At 35.6% G+C, this 16686-nt stretch overlaps 1 protein-coding gene across 1 annotated transcript in view; it reads left to right on the forward strand.

Moving 5' to 3' along the window:
• The window catches only part of ULK4 (unc-51 like kinase 4), a 261157-nt gene that overhangs the window by 99498 nt on the left and 144973 nt on the right, over window positions 1-16686 (forward strand). The window contains exons 27-29 of the mRNA XM_009290482.2: window positions 6896-6947; window positions 7047-7191; window positions 11674-11766. Of these exons, the coding sequence (XP_009288757.2) occupies window positions 6896-6947; window positions 7047-7191; window positions 11674-11766 (290 nt within the window). The remainder of the gene's footprint in view (window positions 1-6895; window positions 6948-7046; window positions 7192-11673; window positions 11767-16686) is intronic.

Here is a 16686-nt window from a genome sequence, read left to right on the forward strand (position 1 = left end):
TCCTTTTCCGCCAGGCAGCTTTCCAGCCGCTCTTCCCCAAGCCTGTAGCGCTGCATGGGGTTGTTGTGGCCGAAGTGCAGGACCCGGCACTTGGCCTTGTTGAACCTCATACAGTTGGCCTCGGCCCATCGATCCAGCCTGTCCAGGTCCCTCTGCAGAGCCTTCCTACCCTCGAGCAGTTTTGATGTTTGATTCATGTTTGATTTGCTTTTGTATTTGTACCTTGAACAAAGAAAATTGAATACATTTTTTTTTTTTTTTTGGTGATAAAATTTCTGATTGCCATCAACCTGAAGTCAGTTATTGAGGAGATTCATTTCTGTGGGGACTGGCTGACACTGCTAAGTGTGATAAAGTCAAGGGAAATTAATTGAAACTGCTAAAATGAAAGCCAGTAGTGAGCAATAATTTCATTTTGCATGAGTTTGTGTGCATTTTTACAAGATATAAAGTAAAGACTAACAGTAAGTGTGAGTCAGCAAGTCTTGACAAAACTGTAGATTTCCAGGTACGCAAATATGATGATGAAGGACATCAAGAAGAGTCTCTATGGACTAGAGTGGAATATAAACTCTGGTTTCTTAAACTGACACAAGTCCAACTGCCTGTTTCCTCCACATACCTAAATGGAAAAATGTTTATTAAATTCAGATAGTAAGTGTTACCAAAATTTGAAAATAAATATTGTTGTAAAGGCTTAGATATAACTAACTGGAAGAATTCTGTGCTGACTGTATCATTTGCATTTTTCTTTTCTGTTAAGTATATTTATTTGCCTGAAAAAGGGACATATGCTAATTCAGAGCACTTTGAGCAGTGATGAGGTTCATGATGGCAGGCAGTCCCTGTGGGAGTCCTTTCTATACTCTAACTAGCTCCCAAAAATGATCTGTACACTGCACAGATGATCTTTTACCCGAAGCATGAGAGTTCAATCTCTGGTTGAGGCAATAGTTGTCAGCAGTGATTCTTCTCCTCAAGGTTTTAAAACTTATTTTTAAAAATCAGGCTAAAATAAAAGCACCCCGAACATGATGAGTTGCTTGATGGGAAGTCAAGGGAAAAGCAGTATGACATGGAAATCCACTGGTTGACAATGTAAGAGTTGTGATTTTCACCAAAGATGACAACACAAGGGTTAGAAACTTCTGCAAGTGCTTTTTTCTGCTCATCTTAGTCTTTTCTTGATTCAGCATCACTGGTGTTCTTCATCCACAGGCTGTTCTGCTCTAACCACTGACACCTTAATTTTGTCAGTGTAGGGTATGACTATATTAACATATTGTACAGCATTTCTTCAATCACTTTCCCTTTTCAAGTAGATTAAAATTCTACACCCCATGTGGCTTTCTGTCCATTAATCTAGTCCACATGACATGAGCATTTTTTGTGAAACCAGTTCTGTACTAATTGACATACTGAGTCAGTCAATCAGTGCTGTCTTTTCCCAGAAGTAAGAAAAAAAAAATCTCAATGAAGATTCTGAAGTTGTGAAGACTTTTCAAAAAAAATTACAGAAATATCATCCTTCTCCTCAGTTCATTATAACATGCATTAGATTAGTTTTTCTATTACATTCTGAGAGATTACTGGCAAAATTAAAACATTGAGGAGCATGCTGTGCCTCCAGCAAATGCTTTAAGAAGTTTGAAGGCAGCATGATCTTAATTCCGTGGTCACTTTCAGCAATAACTTTGTATGTGGAATTTTAATGAGAATAAATGTCAGGGTGATGTTGGATGTTGTGGATCTTACATGTGACTGGAAAAAAAGGGGTTTGGGAGCTCATGATCTTTGCTTTGGTATGTTCTGCTTTGAGTAGTGGATAAGGAGAAGATATTTGTCAGTAGTTGCAAGTTAAACATATGCACACTAAAAAGAACCAGATACCTCTAGAAAAATCTCAGGAAGTAAAGTAATGGGCTTAGTCACTTGCGAGTTTGGTTACAATAGCTGCATGGAATGGATAGCGTAGTTTCTTTATGTAAGTTTAATTCCTGGGTCTCATTTTCACTTGAGAACTGCATGGTTCACAAATGCTGCTGGACCAGGCTTTAAGCCTGCTTACTTTTTCTGGCCACCCAGTGTAACACCAAATGTCAAGACTGTGGCCCTATGCACTGATTTGAAGAGCTCTGAAACTCAGTTTTAATCAAGAGAGATATTTATTTTTTTTTTTTTTTAGGTCGGTAATGTTAACCATATTAAGGTAAGTTCTGTGGCCTTGAGAAGAGGGTTAAGCTATCCATATAAACATAGCCTAAGTTGTAGGGGATAACGGGTAAGTTTGGTTATATGCTAGTTCATTAATACATGATGGTTGCATGTATATGTTGAATAGTTGAATTCATCCTTGCTGACTAGCACAAGTGAATGGAAGTTTAGTTCTCTGTCATCATTCTTAGGGGGTACCTCCTGCTAGATAGGGATTTAGTGTATTGGATCCTTCTACTGTGAGCCCTTGCAGTGTTGTAACTGCTTTTTAGTGGGTACTTGTGGAGCTTGGACTTTGCTTGGTGAGGTTAAGTAAAACTGAGGCAGTGTTTGTTTCTAACAAAGCAGGCACATATATTTAGGGTGCAGGCCTTGTGTCTGACATCTCCTGAACAGTGAAGACAAGCAGAGAAAGACTGAAAGTACAGTTTTCTCCTTCAAGCCCCTCCTAGTAGCTGGTGAATACTTAACTACTCTGAAACTGTGACTTATCTTGTCTCTCTTTCTCTTTTGAGGGTTAAGTTACAGACTTCACAGAAGATTTTCTATAAAAATTTTGTTTTCAAAAGATCTGATTTTTGTAAGTAATAAAATACTGTAGAAAAGCAAGTACAGCTTTTGCTGGGTGCTCATACCTCACCAATAAAGTTTTCCTTGCAGAAATTAGTGAACATTATGGAGACAGATATTCTGGTTTTAGATAGTATACTTGGATTTCCAAAATGTTTTTGACAGTGTCATGCACCAAAGACTCTTCAAATCCATCAGTGGCCCTTCCCTCTTACCCTCTGACAGATCAACTTCTAACTAGTTAAAATTTACTAAGTAGAGAATAGAGGTCAGTTTTAAAAAATTTAGGTATATTAAGAATGGTGCCTTACAAAGATCTGTGTTGCAACATGTGCTATTTATAACTAACCCAGAAAAGGGAACGAATAGGGGAGGTGATAGAACTGACTGCTGATGCTAAATTATTCACAGTAGTGAAAATTAAAACCAACGTAAGAGTTGCAGAAGCTTTCAAGATACTGAGTGAAAGGACAATAAAATGACGTGCAATTCAATACTGATAAATGTCCAGCGATGCAGATGGGGAAAAATCATTCCAACTATGCATATGCAGTGCCAGGCTCTAAACTACTTGTAACTGTTCTGGAGATCTTTTAGCATCATTTTTCTATGAAAATGATAGCTTTATGCTCAGCAGTAATCAGAAAGACAACTAGATTATTAGAAATGACTGGTAAAAGATCAGACAAAAAAGCAGAAAACATCACTATGCCGTGGTAAGTCCATGGTGCCCTCAAGCCTTGAATGCTGAATGTAGTGGTGGTCATTCACTCTCAAAGGGAATCAAGCTTAACAAGAAAAAGTATGGCTCGATGATGCAAGGAGGGACTGAGTAGATAAGAACTTTAGCTTGGACACAAAAGACTTGAAAGTATAAAATTATGAACGGCATGGGAAAGATGAATTGGAAATAACTATTCATGGTTTTCATAAAATAAGAATTCATGGGTATCAAGTTAGCTGCTTTAAAATAAACAAGGAAGTGCCTTTTCATAAGGCATAGTTGAAGTGTGGAATTCAGTGCCGTAGGTATTGCACATGCTAAAAGTACAAATACATTTAAACCAGTATTGGACAAATATATGGGAGAAAAGGCTAGTAAGCATTATTAAATGCAAAAATACACATACAGCATCAGCTTAGGAAGTTTCTTAACTCAAGAGTTACTTTACTAGAAGCTACAGTTGTGCTTTATGCTTGGTCTATTTCTCCTACTCTTTTTCTGCTCCTTTCCAATTGTCAGAAACAGGATTATCAGGTTTGAGCTACATTTTTTTTTTTTTTGGTCCTGTACATATGTATTATAGCTGGGAGATGTGAATGTGGTGTGTATGAAAGTTTCTAGTATTTCATTGCTATTTTGGGTACTGATAACAGCACAGTTGTGGCAGCATAGCCTTTGAATGCCATCATTACAGAATTATACAATGGTGGCTTTGTGCAGTTAGGGATTTATCATGAACTGGGTATCAGGCTATTTAGAAGATGGTAGAAACCCAGATATAGCTATGATTATATTTAAACTATCTAGTCTGTTTAGGCTTAAAGAGAGTATTTCCCACTTTTTTTCTGTTAGCAATTTTAGTGATAAAGACTGAAACAATAAAAATATCTGAATACCTTCATGCATATATGGAGATTTGATTCTACATAGATGTCAGCAGTCATTTAAAAGAAGAAAAAATGAATCCTTGTTTGAGAATTCTTCTATTTTGTTTCAATCTCTCTAAAAAATGCCCAAATACTAATACCATGCTTCTGTATACATAACTTACAGAAAACTTGTGGAATTCACTGGTGAATTTATTAAAAATATTTCATGTACTATTACACTTCAGTTTATTTGACCTCAGTTATTACTTCCTTAGTTCATATCTTGTTTACAAATTTGTGTACACATTAGTAAAAAACAGTGACCCAAATGGCGAGAAGATGAGGGTTGCAGAGTTAGGAAGTTAGGAAGTATCTGCTTTAAGGTTCATGTACAATTTAATACTTGCTTCTCCCTTCAGTATGTGCATTCTGATATGCTCTTACATCACAAAATAATTTTCTATAGGATTAGCGCTTCATTTAGTTGATCTCCCCACCACACTGAACTGACATGAAGCAAAGACCTGCTATGGAGAATTCCATTCTAAACAGTTTGTTTGCCAAAATTGAGGTTCGTGTTAGAAAAGGGTCAGAAAAAGCTACTACAATTATTTAAGACCTAAAGAATCTTCTTTACAATGACAGTTTAAAATATGTTTATCTTAGAAAAGACTTATGACTGGCTTAACTACATTTGCTAATGTGGAAAGACTACTGTTAATACTAGATGAAAGTGAAAGAAGATTGGAAGTTTTAGAAGTTGAAGTTGCATCAAACTGCTGTATACTGCCATCTTAATCGGTATCAGTCTGAGTCAATGCTGCTGCTGAGTGATTCATAATATTCTAAGTCCCTACGTTGCTTCAGACAATCAAGAGCTGCTTTTTTGCCTCTTTTCTGTCTCACGCCTTTAATTTACCACTTAAATGTGCCTCTTCGTTTAAGAAGCATTGCAGTAGGTTGAACTGGTTTTTTGGACTGAAAGACCTTAAGTACGTACATTTTTTTTTTTATCCTACTTCACAGGTATGTTATAACTGATAAATTACCATTTGTAGAACAGTTTACAAACCTGCACTAATGGAGTTGTTGGAGTGCAATGTAGTTTTATTATTTATCTTACTGCATATTAACTGAAAAGTCTGTGAAATATTTCAAAATTATGAAGAGTTACAAAAGTCACTACATCTATGATATATAACATTATCTATATAGGTGTAAAGACTATTTGTACTTGCAAGAGTAATTTGACTTCCATACCTCAAGCAGAGTCCTTTACCTCTTTTATTGAAAGTACAAAACAAAGGCACATTTTGGTAGTTTTTTCAGAAGTGGAAAAAAAGCTAGACTAAATGAATCCCTTAATGTCAGAGATTCATTTAACAGAGACAACCAACTAACAATGAAATAGTTGTTGATTCTTGCTGACTAGAGGCTAACTTCATTTAGTGACCCCTTTTCATAGATACTTTCAGCTTCTATAGATGTTTCTTAATAGTAGCTGCATAAATCTAGAGAAATTCTATCTTCTAGCATTAATCACTAAAAGAAAACACATGGAGGATTATAACGCAGTCTTGCTACACCAAATCCTGTCCATGGTGTAGTGAGAACCTACACAGTAATTTTATTTGTATAAATAAATCCAAGGACAAGCTGTGTATCCGTGATGCATACTTAAAAATTGCAGGACTGTCCATCCATTCTCTCCCCAAAACCAAAGCATGTCCTGTCTAAATAAATTATATTCTACCAGTGACTTAGCGATTCATTCTTAAGTCTTCTATAGAGAATACTAATAATACACTATTTTTGTAATATTAGATATATAAAACTGAGTTATAGCCTAGTTTACCATAAGTTGATTTCAGATGGAACTAAGCTGACTAGTCCTGTGACAGATGATTAATCTGTAACAATACACTTATGAACAATAAAGAGTTGACTGGATTTTTTTTTTTCATATTTCAAGTCTTAAGTCTGTAAATCAAAATTTTAATGGAAGACTGTGTATTACCAGAATGGAAGAAGTTAAAATTTTATCAAGACTCTCTACTAAGCTTAAGAATATTTCATTAGAGGTAGTACATCTTTACTGATGTATTTTAGTTCTATGCAGGTTTGTTTTAGAAGGACGTTTCTTCTGAACTCTATTCGATGGTTAGTTTATGGATTAAAGCATCAGGATTAATAGATATTCTAATACTCTTTTTTCTTAATATCTTACATCTGCACTGAATTCTGTATTTTACATTAAAATTCATTCTCAATGAATTATACCAAAATTACTGTTTTTTTCTATACAAAAGTACATTACTGTCTGTAACTTTATGACAGCTTACCAGAGAAGAGTGAATTTGGTGGCTTTATAAGTGTGATTATGGATGAATTTCCATGATTATTCATCTCTTTGATTAAGGGCTGTAGCATTGGAATAAACATAGATGATAGTGTATCTCTGTTCTATTTTTTCCCCTGTGAATAATCTAAGGCAGATCTTTCTAATTCTCTATTTTAGGTTGAAGACTGTATCCTCCCACCACTAGTTTCTTTGGTCCACAGTCAGAATGGTAAGTATATGGCCACATCAACTACATTTTCCATGAATTCCACATTTTGTTTTAATTAGAATTCAGTGTGGTCACATTCTTGGCACCTTTATTTTCAAGTGGAATGGAGACTCTTCAGCTTGCGGTTGCTCTCAGAAACCACATCACTGCTTTTAAGCCACGAGGTCATGGCTGAGGAGAAAGGGGAGAGCCTCGACTCAAACAGCAAGCTTCTGTCTCTCATTAGAGATTCATTGCTGCCTCAGTAAGTATAATATTGCTGCTGTAATGGGGAATAACTTGATACTCAATCCATTTTGACAGCATATTTGCTTTACCCTTTTTATGTTTAAATGGCAAAACGAAAAGAGGAATAGCTATGAATGGCTGCCAGAGTTCTCTGCCCAACATCTCCCTCCTAGGTTTATTTAGTACTTTGTCATATACAACACAAACACAACTTCTGTGTGACACTCATTTCTGATACTGTGCCTCTGGCTGCTCTTGGAGTGAAACAAGTTTCCCCTAGCTTTTGGGCTGTGATTTAAATACCCCTCTTTGTTCCGCTAATAAAGTCAGAACATTCTAACAGCAACATCTTCTTGTCTATTTTGGATATTGTGCCCTCATGTAAGATGTTCTGAAATCATGGAATGGCATATAACCTTTTAAAAAGGAATAGTACAGGATGGATTAGTCCTCCATGATCCACCCAGGGATTATTGCCTCTAAATTGCTGTCCTTTCCTGCTGCCTCAAGCAGCAGAAAAACCCTACAGCAGAGTACATGAAACTACAGCCTGTGGGCCAGATGTGGCTTGGCACTTCATTTATATGGTTTATGGTCAAATGAGGCCTGTCATTTCAAAATGACTTGCAGGTGAGCATAAAGACAGCTCTCTGTGTTATGCACATGCATACTGTGGGCTGATAACATCTGTGAGTAGAGGGAAGGAAAGCACGAACACAGTAAGAGTACAATAAAGATGAGTCATCATTTCTTTCACATTATTCTAATAATGTTACAGTGTATTTTAATGTGTGGTCCTCAAAAGTTAATAATTATAAATACTTAGCTGCCCTAAGTGAGGAAATTGTTCCCCACCCCTACATTAAATAAGTGGCAGAGGGGTGGAGGAATGGATGCTGGATTATGATCAGAAACAGTGCCTTCCCCAAGAATGAGACTGTCTCTTGCTAATTGACTAATGTTCTTACAATTTGAGGACCAAAGTTCTGTCCATGCAAGATGTGTAATCTTTTCTCTGTGAGAGAGAGTGGGAAGGAAATCTTAGAGCTCTATAGAGAAGCTTATTCTCATAACTTTCTTCACACTATTTTTTTTTTCACTGGGAAATGTAGAATTTATTATTATGAATTAAAATGGAAACTGAAAATGTTATTTTAAAAATAGAGTATATGCATGATTAAAAGCTGTCAGATACTTTTCTTCATAGGGGAAGAGACCTGGAGTCAAGTGAGACCAAGTTCTGTCCTTGCTCTGAATCTTGCCCTTTGTAGACATGCCCATCTTATAAAATGTTTCTCATTGAACTGTGTGTATGGGAGTGTCATGCTAATTCCAAACTAGATGAAAACAGCCAGTATACTCCTGTCTCCAAGCTAATTAGCTCAATTGAGTGGCAGGGCTTTTTGGTCTGAGACTAAATATGATCCTACTTTGGGGACTTCTGCTGTGCTATCTTTGCATGCATTGCATTGTAGATGTATAAAAAAAGTCTTGCGGTAGCTTATAATCTTGGTTCCAGGCTTTAAGTAGTTCCTGAATCAGTTCCTTTATCTCACCAGTAGAGATGAGGATACTTGTATTTGAAAAGCACTTTGAGATTATCTCAAGAAAATAATTATTGAAGTTTATGATATTTGGAATATATTGGAACTTGGTATAAACAAATTCTACTCTAGCTTAGGAGCATAGCAAAGCAGTATGTAAATCTTCCAGTGGTTCAGAAAGAGTTAACTGGTGTCTGCATATTCAATACATTACTTGAACCTGCGGTTTGAGCCAACCCCTAGTAAATATGTTCACCTGTGGGGAGTATGTAATCAATGCAAGAAGGCACAGAAGAAACAAAAAGTGGAGGAGGGTTTGAAGATTTTCTGCAGAAAAGAAAACTCAAACTCAGTTTTGACTTGAAAGCCTCAAAACTCAGTTTGGAGAAGACTCAAAAAGAAACTAAGAAAAGAAAAGCAGCTGCTTTGGATGTCAAAAAAGACATGAAAGGTAAGTTTTGTTCAGCAATGTTCTAGGTATGGGTAGGAAAATATTGATGGGAGGTAGGAATGAACCCTCATATACTCTCTACAGTTCTCAAAAGAAGCTTTATCTGAATACAAAGGGATCTGGCCTAAATCTAGAGAGAAGGGAGGTCTAAGATTCAATGTAACCTACTCGTGAAGATAACATAAAGCCGTATCCCAAGAAGTAAGAGTTACTTGAAAACTCTGAGATAGAAAGTGAAGAGAAAACTAGCCTGTATTTGGAGGCTGAAGAGGTGTTTGCTGAGGTTTAGTCTTTCTGTTGCTGGACAAAGGATAGGACAGTGTGACTCAGCTGGAGGGTAGTCTAAAGAGGAGAGGAGAGAGAGTTTGTTCGTGGGCAGTCTGTGTGGGGAAGTGGGTATTTCCACCCCTTTTCATTCAGCTTTTTAAGAACTGAGAGCTGTTGAGTATGGAAGAGAGGGACATCTGGGTTTAACGTGTGATGTTCTTTTTAAGGAAGGCTATAATAGTACTCATTTGTGTATATATTTCATTCCTATAAAGATCTTCTACAAGTTAATTTGTTTAAAAGTAAAACTGACCTAGGAAATAGAATTTTTGTCACTATGCATGACATATTAATGGTCTTCATTTTGAGATAAATGGAGGAATGCAGTGGTTGCCACTTTTTTCTCATCTTCTGCATCATCAATAAAATGGTAATTCCATCAAATATTTGTGCATTTGTAGATCAGAAAGTTAACTTCCTCACAGGTTTTTGATCAAATTGAATGAAATTGTCATTTAATTTTAGTTCACTGAAAGGTTATTTTCCTGAGCATTTCATAAACAAATGGAAACTTTCAGCTATAGACAATGAATACAAGGCAAATGCTTTCTGTTCCAAATCCAGATTATCCAGATTTTTTTTATCTCAGAAATTGACATCAGCTCTTTTTAATTTAATTCTTAATGTTCCTAATTATGTTGATAATTATATATTATAATTATATATTGATTATATTCCTAATTATATGTGGTTTGCAACTCTATGGCAGCACATTCAAGCTAATACGTAGTAGCCATGACACATTGCCCATAGGCTGTGTGCTTGTGTGGGAATGTTAGCCCCTGTGATGGAGCTCCCACAGGCTACATCAAGAATGCACAGCTGATGTGCTTCACCCTCCTCGTCTTAGAGTTGTCCAGATCAGAGACTTGGCTGGAAAGCCACCACGCCTCTTTCTAGATTTCCTTCCTGTGTAAATCAGAGTGCTGAGGTGTGGTGCTTGGGGAGAGGGGATCTTCATTCCAGTGAAGAGCTAGTGCACAGTAGGGTACATGCCAACACCCGGGTGGTGGGAAGTCATCCACATTCCTCAGGCAGCACTTGGGATCTCAAGACAGGAAGTAAAATTCTTGGTGATTTGCTTGATTCCACCCCATTCCCCCATCAGAACCCAAAAAGAAAAAAATGTAGCGGAAGTGTTTTGTTGCACAAAATGTGATAACCTACCACATTTTCCTACAAATCATGCTTTCATTTGCACTTGATTAATTCTTCATGGTTTTTCTTTTACAAATAAAGAGATTTATGCTTCCAATTCTATTACTTCCACATGTTTAGAGTAGCACTATTTGTGTTCAAAGACAGTGTTTTGACATGGCTGAGTCTGTGGGTTTTTTTATGCTTGCATCTTTCTCTCTTCCATCATTGTATCCTATTGCCCTCCAGATACATTTTGATTTAAACAAAATAAAAATAGTCCTGTTTGTTGGGTGGGCTTTACTGGAATGTTAGCAGCAACAGCAAAGTCCGTTTTGGTTTTCAGCAGCCTGTTTTCCGTTACCAAGGTTTCCATGAGGTGATATTTGGAAATGTTTTATAGATGTTTTTCTTGTAGTTTTATCTTCACTGCTATAGCTCTCAATAAACGTTGTTTTGAAGTATTTTTGTATTGTTCTGTTCCATATTACTCAGAGAATGGAAGTATGCTGTAGTTAAAGCAATATATTTTAAAATTTGAAATAAAACATAAATCTCAAAGCGAATGTTCTATAAGTAAAATATTTCATTTTGAGAAAAATCACTATGTAAACAAAATATAGAGCTTAATCATATATAAGCTGGTTGATGGTCTTCCTGAGCACCCAATAAATCTTCTGCCTAATATTTTGAGGCTCAGTTTCTACTTGCCTCTTGAAGATTAGATTTTTTTAATACATAAAAATATATGATTTATTTATTGATGCATATATAATTACAAATTTTATAATTGTGTATCTCTCTCTAAAACATATTGTGTTCTTTTATTTATGCTGCTTTTAAAGTTAATCTGATGCTGGTTTTAAAATACTGTTTCTAAGTAAGTCTTGTTTATTGCTTTGTATGGTTCCAAACAGCATTGTATTTCCATTGTGGTTATAAATTTGGAAATGGGAAATGATGTATTTTTAACATCAACCTTTTAACACGCATATCTTGACTTTTTTTTCACTGTTGCTACTCCTTTTCCCCCTTTCAGGTATGAGGACATTCTGATGGCTCCAGACCCAGTACCAATGTATGCTCTGAAACTGTTGGTGGCCCTGACTGAACACAGCCCTGCTTCTGTGAGGTGATACAACTACACATTCTCTGTTCTGGGTTCTTTCTGTTTCAATTATTTTTTTTCCATTAGGAATTAACAATAACTTAGCTCTCACTATAATACTACTTTGACTAGCACTTAGGAGATTTAGAAAATCCTTAGAGAGTATTTGTTATAGAACACAATCTTATGGGTTTTTGTGCCAATTTTATATGATCCTGGTTACTTTAATATGGATTTAGCCAATGAAACACTAGAGACAAAAATAAAAAGAATTTAAACATTAAAATTATCATTAAAAACTTAAAAAAAATTAATACAAAAACATTATCAAAACTGTTGTCCAGCTAAGCATATTTGTACTAGGATAAAGGTGATGTGTTTGTAAAAGGTTTAGACCAGTCAATTTGCTTTAAAGCGGTTCAGTTTTTCTGCAGATACAGCTACCCTTTTAAGTTCCTAAATATGGATTTTAGTGTTTGGTATAGATACACTCAGTGTGTTTAAAAGTATCTTAATGTCTCTTTCTTCTTGTTCCAAAGTTTAGGCTGTGGTGGACAAAAAAAAAAAAAAAAGAACTTAAACTGCATTTGTTGCTAGTAATAAGGAAGCATCTCTCTCTCATATGTGTGCACACACCAGCTATTCCTCTTCCCAGATCTGCCCAGAAAATCAGGTTGTTCTTGCACTCACCATTGTCTGTTCATGGTGTCTGATAGCGTTATGGCTAAGAAGTCACTGCGTACCATGCTGTCTTGCTTTGATGGATAGAAATAAGCACAAGATAAAAACAGTGGGAAAACAAATTAAATTTCCTTCCTTTTTTTTTTCTATTACAAAAGATGAAAACATCCTCTTTTAATCTTTTATGATGCTACTGTGAACAGTGCTTTAATATACTAAGTAGCCTAAAAATGAACTAGGAAATAGAATAGCTTGAGATTTTAAATGGTGTGAATACAGTAAATGTACTTAATTGTATTTTTATTGTATAGAAGCTGTTTATGCTGCTGCAGGATTTTATGTATTATACAAACAAATAGTACGGCTTTCTATTTTTAGAATTAACCTACAGATATTCTAATACTTTAAGAGTTATAAAAAATATTTCTGTAACTAGAATGCTGGATATTATAGCAGTACTTTGCCTAATGAATTATCTTTATTTGAGTAGTCGTGTGTATTTGCCCTTATGTTCAATGTAGGTAGATTGTGGATGCACACTCATCCTCATGGTCGTCTTATAGCAGACAACAATTCTTTTCTTAATATTATTAAAAAGCAGCTGTGGCTATCCAATGAACTATTAATAATTTTAAATACCAGTGTATCTGGTACTGTTATTTAAGGATGGGCTACTAGATTCCAGGTGCTAACACATCTGTAACTATTCTGTTTCTCACATGTCTTACTGGCCCTCTTCTTCTACTTTCACTAAATAATTTCTTTGGCTAGATTTCTGAAGGAGCGGAGTTTATGCAGTTCTCTTGGTCTGTCTTATTCCTGATTCTTTGACTTCCCAATAACTTGAGCTGGAAGTAGCGGATGCAACAAAAGTGTGACAGAGGTGAATAATATATTCATATTTGCACAAACTGCTAGCGAACAAAACGGGAACCAGGTACATGCTATAGTGAACACTAGATCACAATTAATTGTGTTTTGGTTTGATGGCTAATTAATCAGTACGCATGGAGCTCAGAATTGCTTAAGGCATACGCTCTCTTTTGCCCCTTTCATTAGGCACATGGAAAATATCTGTGATTATTGTGATGGGATGCAAATAAGTAACATTGGACACAAATCCTTTGGGATTAAATTTGTTCTTTGCGGAAAAACTTTACTATATTTTAGTACTGATGACAGTGATGTGAGTCACTTTTCATTGAGTCTCTGTGGCTTCTCCAAGCTTACATTTCATCCACAATGCCTGGTTTTCAAGGATGGATGCTTTCTCCTGTGACTTACTTTAAATGAATAAAAATGGTGGTAGCAAAAAGATTGTAAAATGACAAAATGTTAAATTAGTATTTACCTTATTGTTTCTATCTCTTCCAAAAATAGCTATTATTATTAACCTTATTTTGAAATAAAAAAGTGAATTGGGAGGAGGATGAGGGCTACTGTGTTTTATTTAGTTTGTTCCATATGATAGCTTGTTCTCAGACATGTTTACATTCTTTCTTTCTTGCTCTCTCTTTAATTCCACCATTTTTCTTGTGTCTCTCACTTACCTTTCTTCTTCTTCCCATCCCCTCAGTCTTTTCCTGTGTGCTTCCCGATAGAGGCGTCAGCGTTTGAGCTGTTCTTATTTTAGCACTTGAAAGAAGACAGATGCACTCCAATCTCTTGTTTAATTTTTTTCATAGCTGATACTGTAAATCAGCTAACTTGTGTTATCAGAGGAAAAACATTCAATCTTCTTTTTACCATTTTTTTTGACACTTCTGTTTTCTGTTGCAGGTACTTTGTTCTATATGGCAGAGGCACAGATATTCAAATATTATATTTTTAATGTCTTATAAGCTTATGATAAAATACTGCTAATGTATGATACATATCATATTTAATAAATAATATTTTGTAAGAATACAAAAAAACCCCTTGTAATCTTTGCCATTGCTCCACTGTTGGGGTCATTTTTAACATTCTGTATTATGGGAGCTCTTCCACTCTGTTGCTTTTCAGTTTAGCACTGGAGAATTCTAGTGATATCCCATTAATGTGCTGCAGAATTAGATCTCTCACAATCATAAGTTCCAGCATGTGTAAGATGGTAGCTGTAACAAAAACTTTAATGTGTTTCTATGAGCACATTAAGTATTTGGACATCTGATCGTATGAGCATCCACAGGAAGAAAATCCAGTTTTAGAGAAGGATGAGTAGTGTTTTCTTGTTTGTTTTCACCTTAATGGGTTAGAGTATAAATGAGTCAGGTTTTTCCCTTATATACCTGTTTTTACATCATGCAACAATTGCTGACTGATACAACTTTACTTAGAGTTCGTTTACTAAGAAAATAGCAGATATTGGAAGGATGAGCTTTGAACAGAATTTGTCCATCAGTTGCCTATTTTATACTTGGCTCAAAGCTAATAGTCTGGTTTTAAGAGTGTTAATAGTATTCTGTTGTGGCTCTCCTAAATACCTATTACCCTGTTTTCTTCAAGAATTATTAATGTTTTATGATAAGAAAAATTGTGGATGTTAAAACCAGGGTGAGAATTAATAGCAGAGTTCATCTTCAGCTATTTTGAGACTGATGATTTTTAAAAGAAATCACTGATATTAAGGAAACATGTAGCTTCAGTTAATGATTAATCTCTGGACTACTGGAAATTTGCATTAGGGTTTTTTTCCCTTTGTTAATTAGTCTTGGTGGATTGTACTTGTGTAAGGAGTTGTTGGAAGAACTGAACTTCTCACAATGGGAGCAAATGTCTGCAGCAGGGCGAGGTCTGATTTAACTATGCAAAATCTGTATTCAAAAAGAGCAGTATCATAAGATACCTTGTCCTTTGTGTGTTTATCAAGTTAATGTATAGGTTATATGTATCAATAGAAAGTCAGATGTAATCTATTCATTAAGGGTTGAGGTTTTTTTGGTTCCTGCTTTGAGTCTTGTACACTGTTTTGTTGTGGTCTGTAATGATCAGATTGCTAGATTTTTCTAGTAATAAGGAGGAGTTGATGTGAACTTCTTAGTTTCTATTAATACGGTATATCGATTAGCTCTTCTTAAATGTTTTGACTATTGTAAGGTATTTTGTACTGTGCCTACTCCAGGAAACATACTGGATCATGATTCTTAACTTGGCTCTTGGTCTTATAGATAAGGTTATGAAATGTAGCTATATACTTTGCTGTGTGCTCTTTCAGGAAGCTACTTGACTTACCTTTAGTCAGAAACTTATAGCATTTGATGACATTAATATATCTGAAAGCTAAACACTCAAAGCTATGGAGTCTGATTTTTATGGGTTGCTAAAATAGGCATTTTTGGTTGCAAGGAAGGCAGACAGTAAAGGAAATAAAGTGGAGGTGAGGGGAGTGTCAGATATAGCATCACATAATAGTCATGAGAGTGGGACACATTCCAGTATTCTGTTATTAAGGTCATTTCCTGAGGGAGAAAAAATAATCTAAAAACTAATGGTGTGACCCTTCTTAGATTTATGGTGGATTGAAGGACAGGGGAGCAAATTAAGGAACCTTCCCCACCTCCTGTCCTTACTGTAAATTTCCCAGACAGACGTTAGGCACTGTTCTAGGAAAGGGGAAAAGGCAGCAGAAAACAAAATAGGAAGGTGCTAAAGAGCAACAAAAAATCTGCTGCTTCTAAATGCCACAGAACTAGTACTTGTGAAGATGATATATGGATCGACCTTGCACACTGCAGCAGATTGTCTTGACTAATTAAAGTAACTCTTTATCACAATGTCTTTGGAATCATCCAAGAATGGTCCAATTTTCAAACTTCATTTACGCTACTGTTCGTACCCATGCATTATCTGTTAAAGACCATTAAGGCATATTTTAGAGTCAGTAATGGATTGATCCTCTTATCATACATCATGATGTTCTACGTTAGCGTTTGTTTACATTTCAGTATATTCTGAAATGGTCTATCTAATATCCATGCCCTTGATTTCAAAAAAACAAACAGTAAAAAAACCCTCCAAACTCTTTGGAGTTCAGTGTGGTGCTTTTAATTGGTTTGTGTTGGTAGAATTGTAATTCGGTTCACAAACACTTGTTAGTATTGTGCATAGATTATCTTTGAACAAGTAGTTTCTTTGACATTATACTACAGGGCTAGCACTAGTGATTTCCTTTCCTGGTGAATTGATTAATGTGGGCTTATATTAATTGCTTTAAAAAAGCTTTGTTCTTCTCATTAGTAATTTTAATTTTCTAGTTTAAGGTTGAAGTGCTCACTTTAAAAA

The sequence above is a fragment of the Aptenodytes forsteri genome, unplaced genomic scaffold (genome assembly GCF_000699145.1).
Source record: "Aptenodytes forsteri isolate BGI_AS27 unplaced genomic scaffold, ASM69914v1 Scaffold426, whole genome shotgun sequence".
In the NCBI taxonomy this organism is placed as follows: domain Eukaryota; kingdom Metazoa; phylum Chordata; class Aves; order Sphenisciformes; family Spheniscidae; genus Aptenodytes; species Aptenodytes forsteri.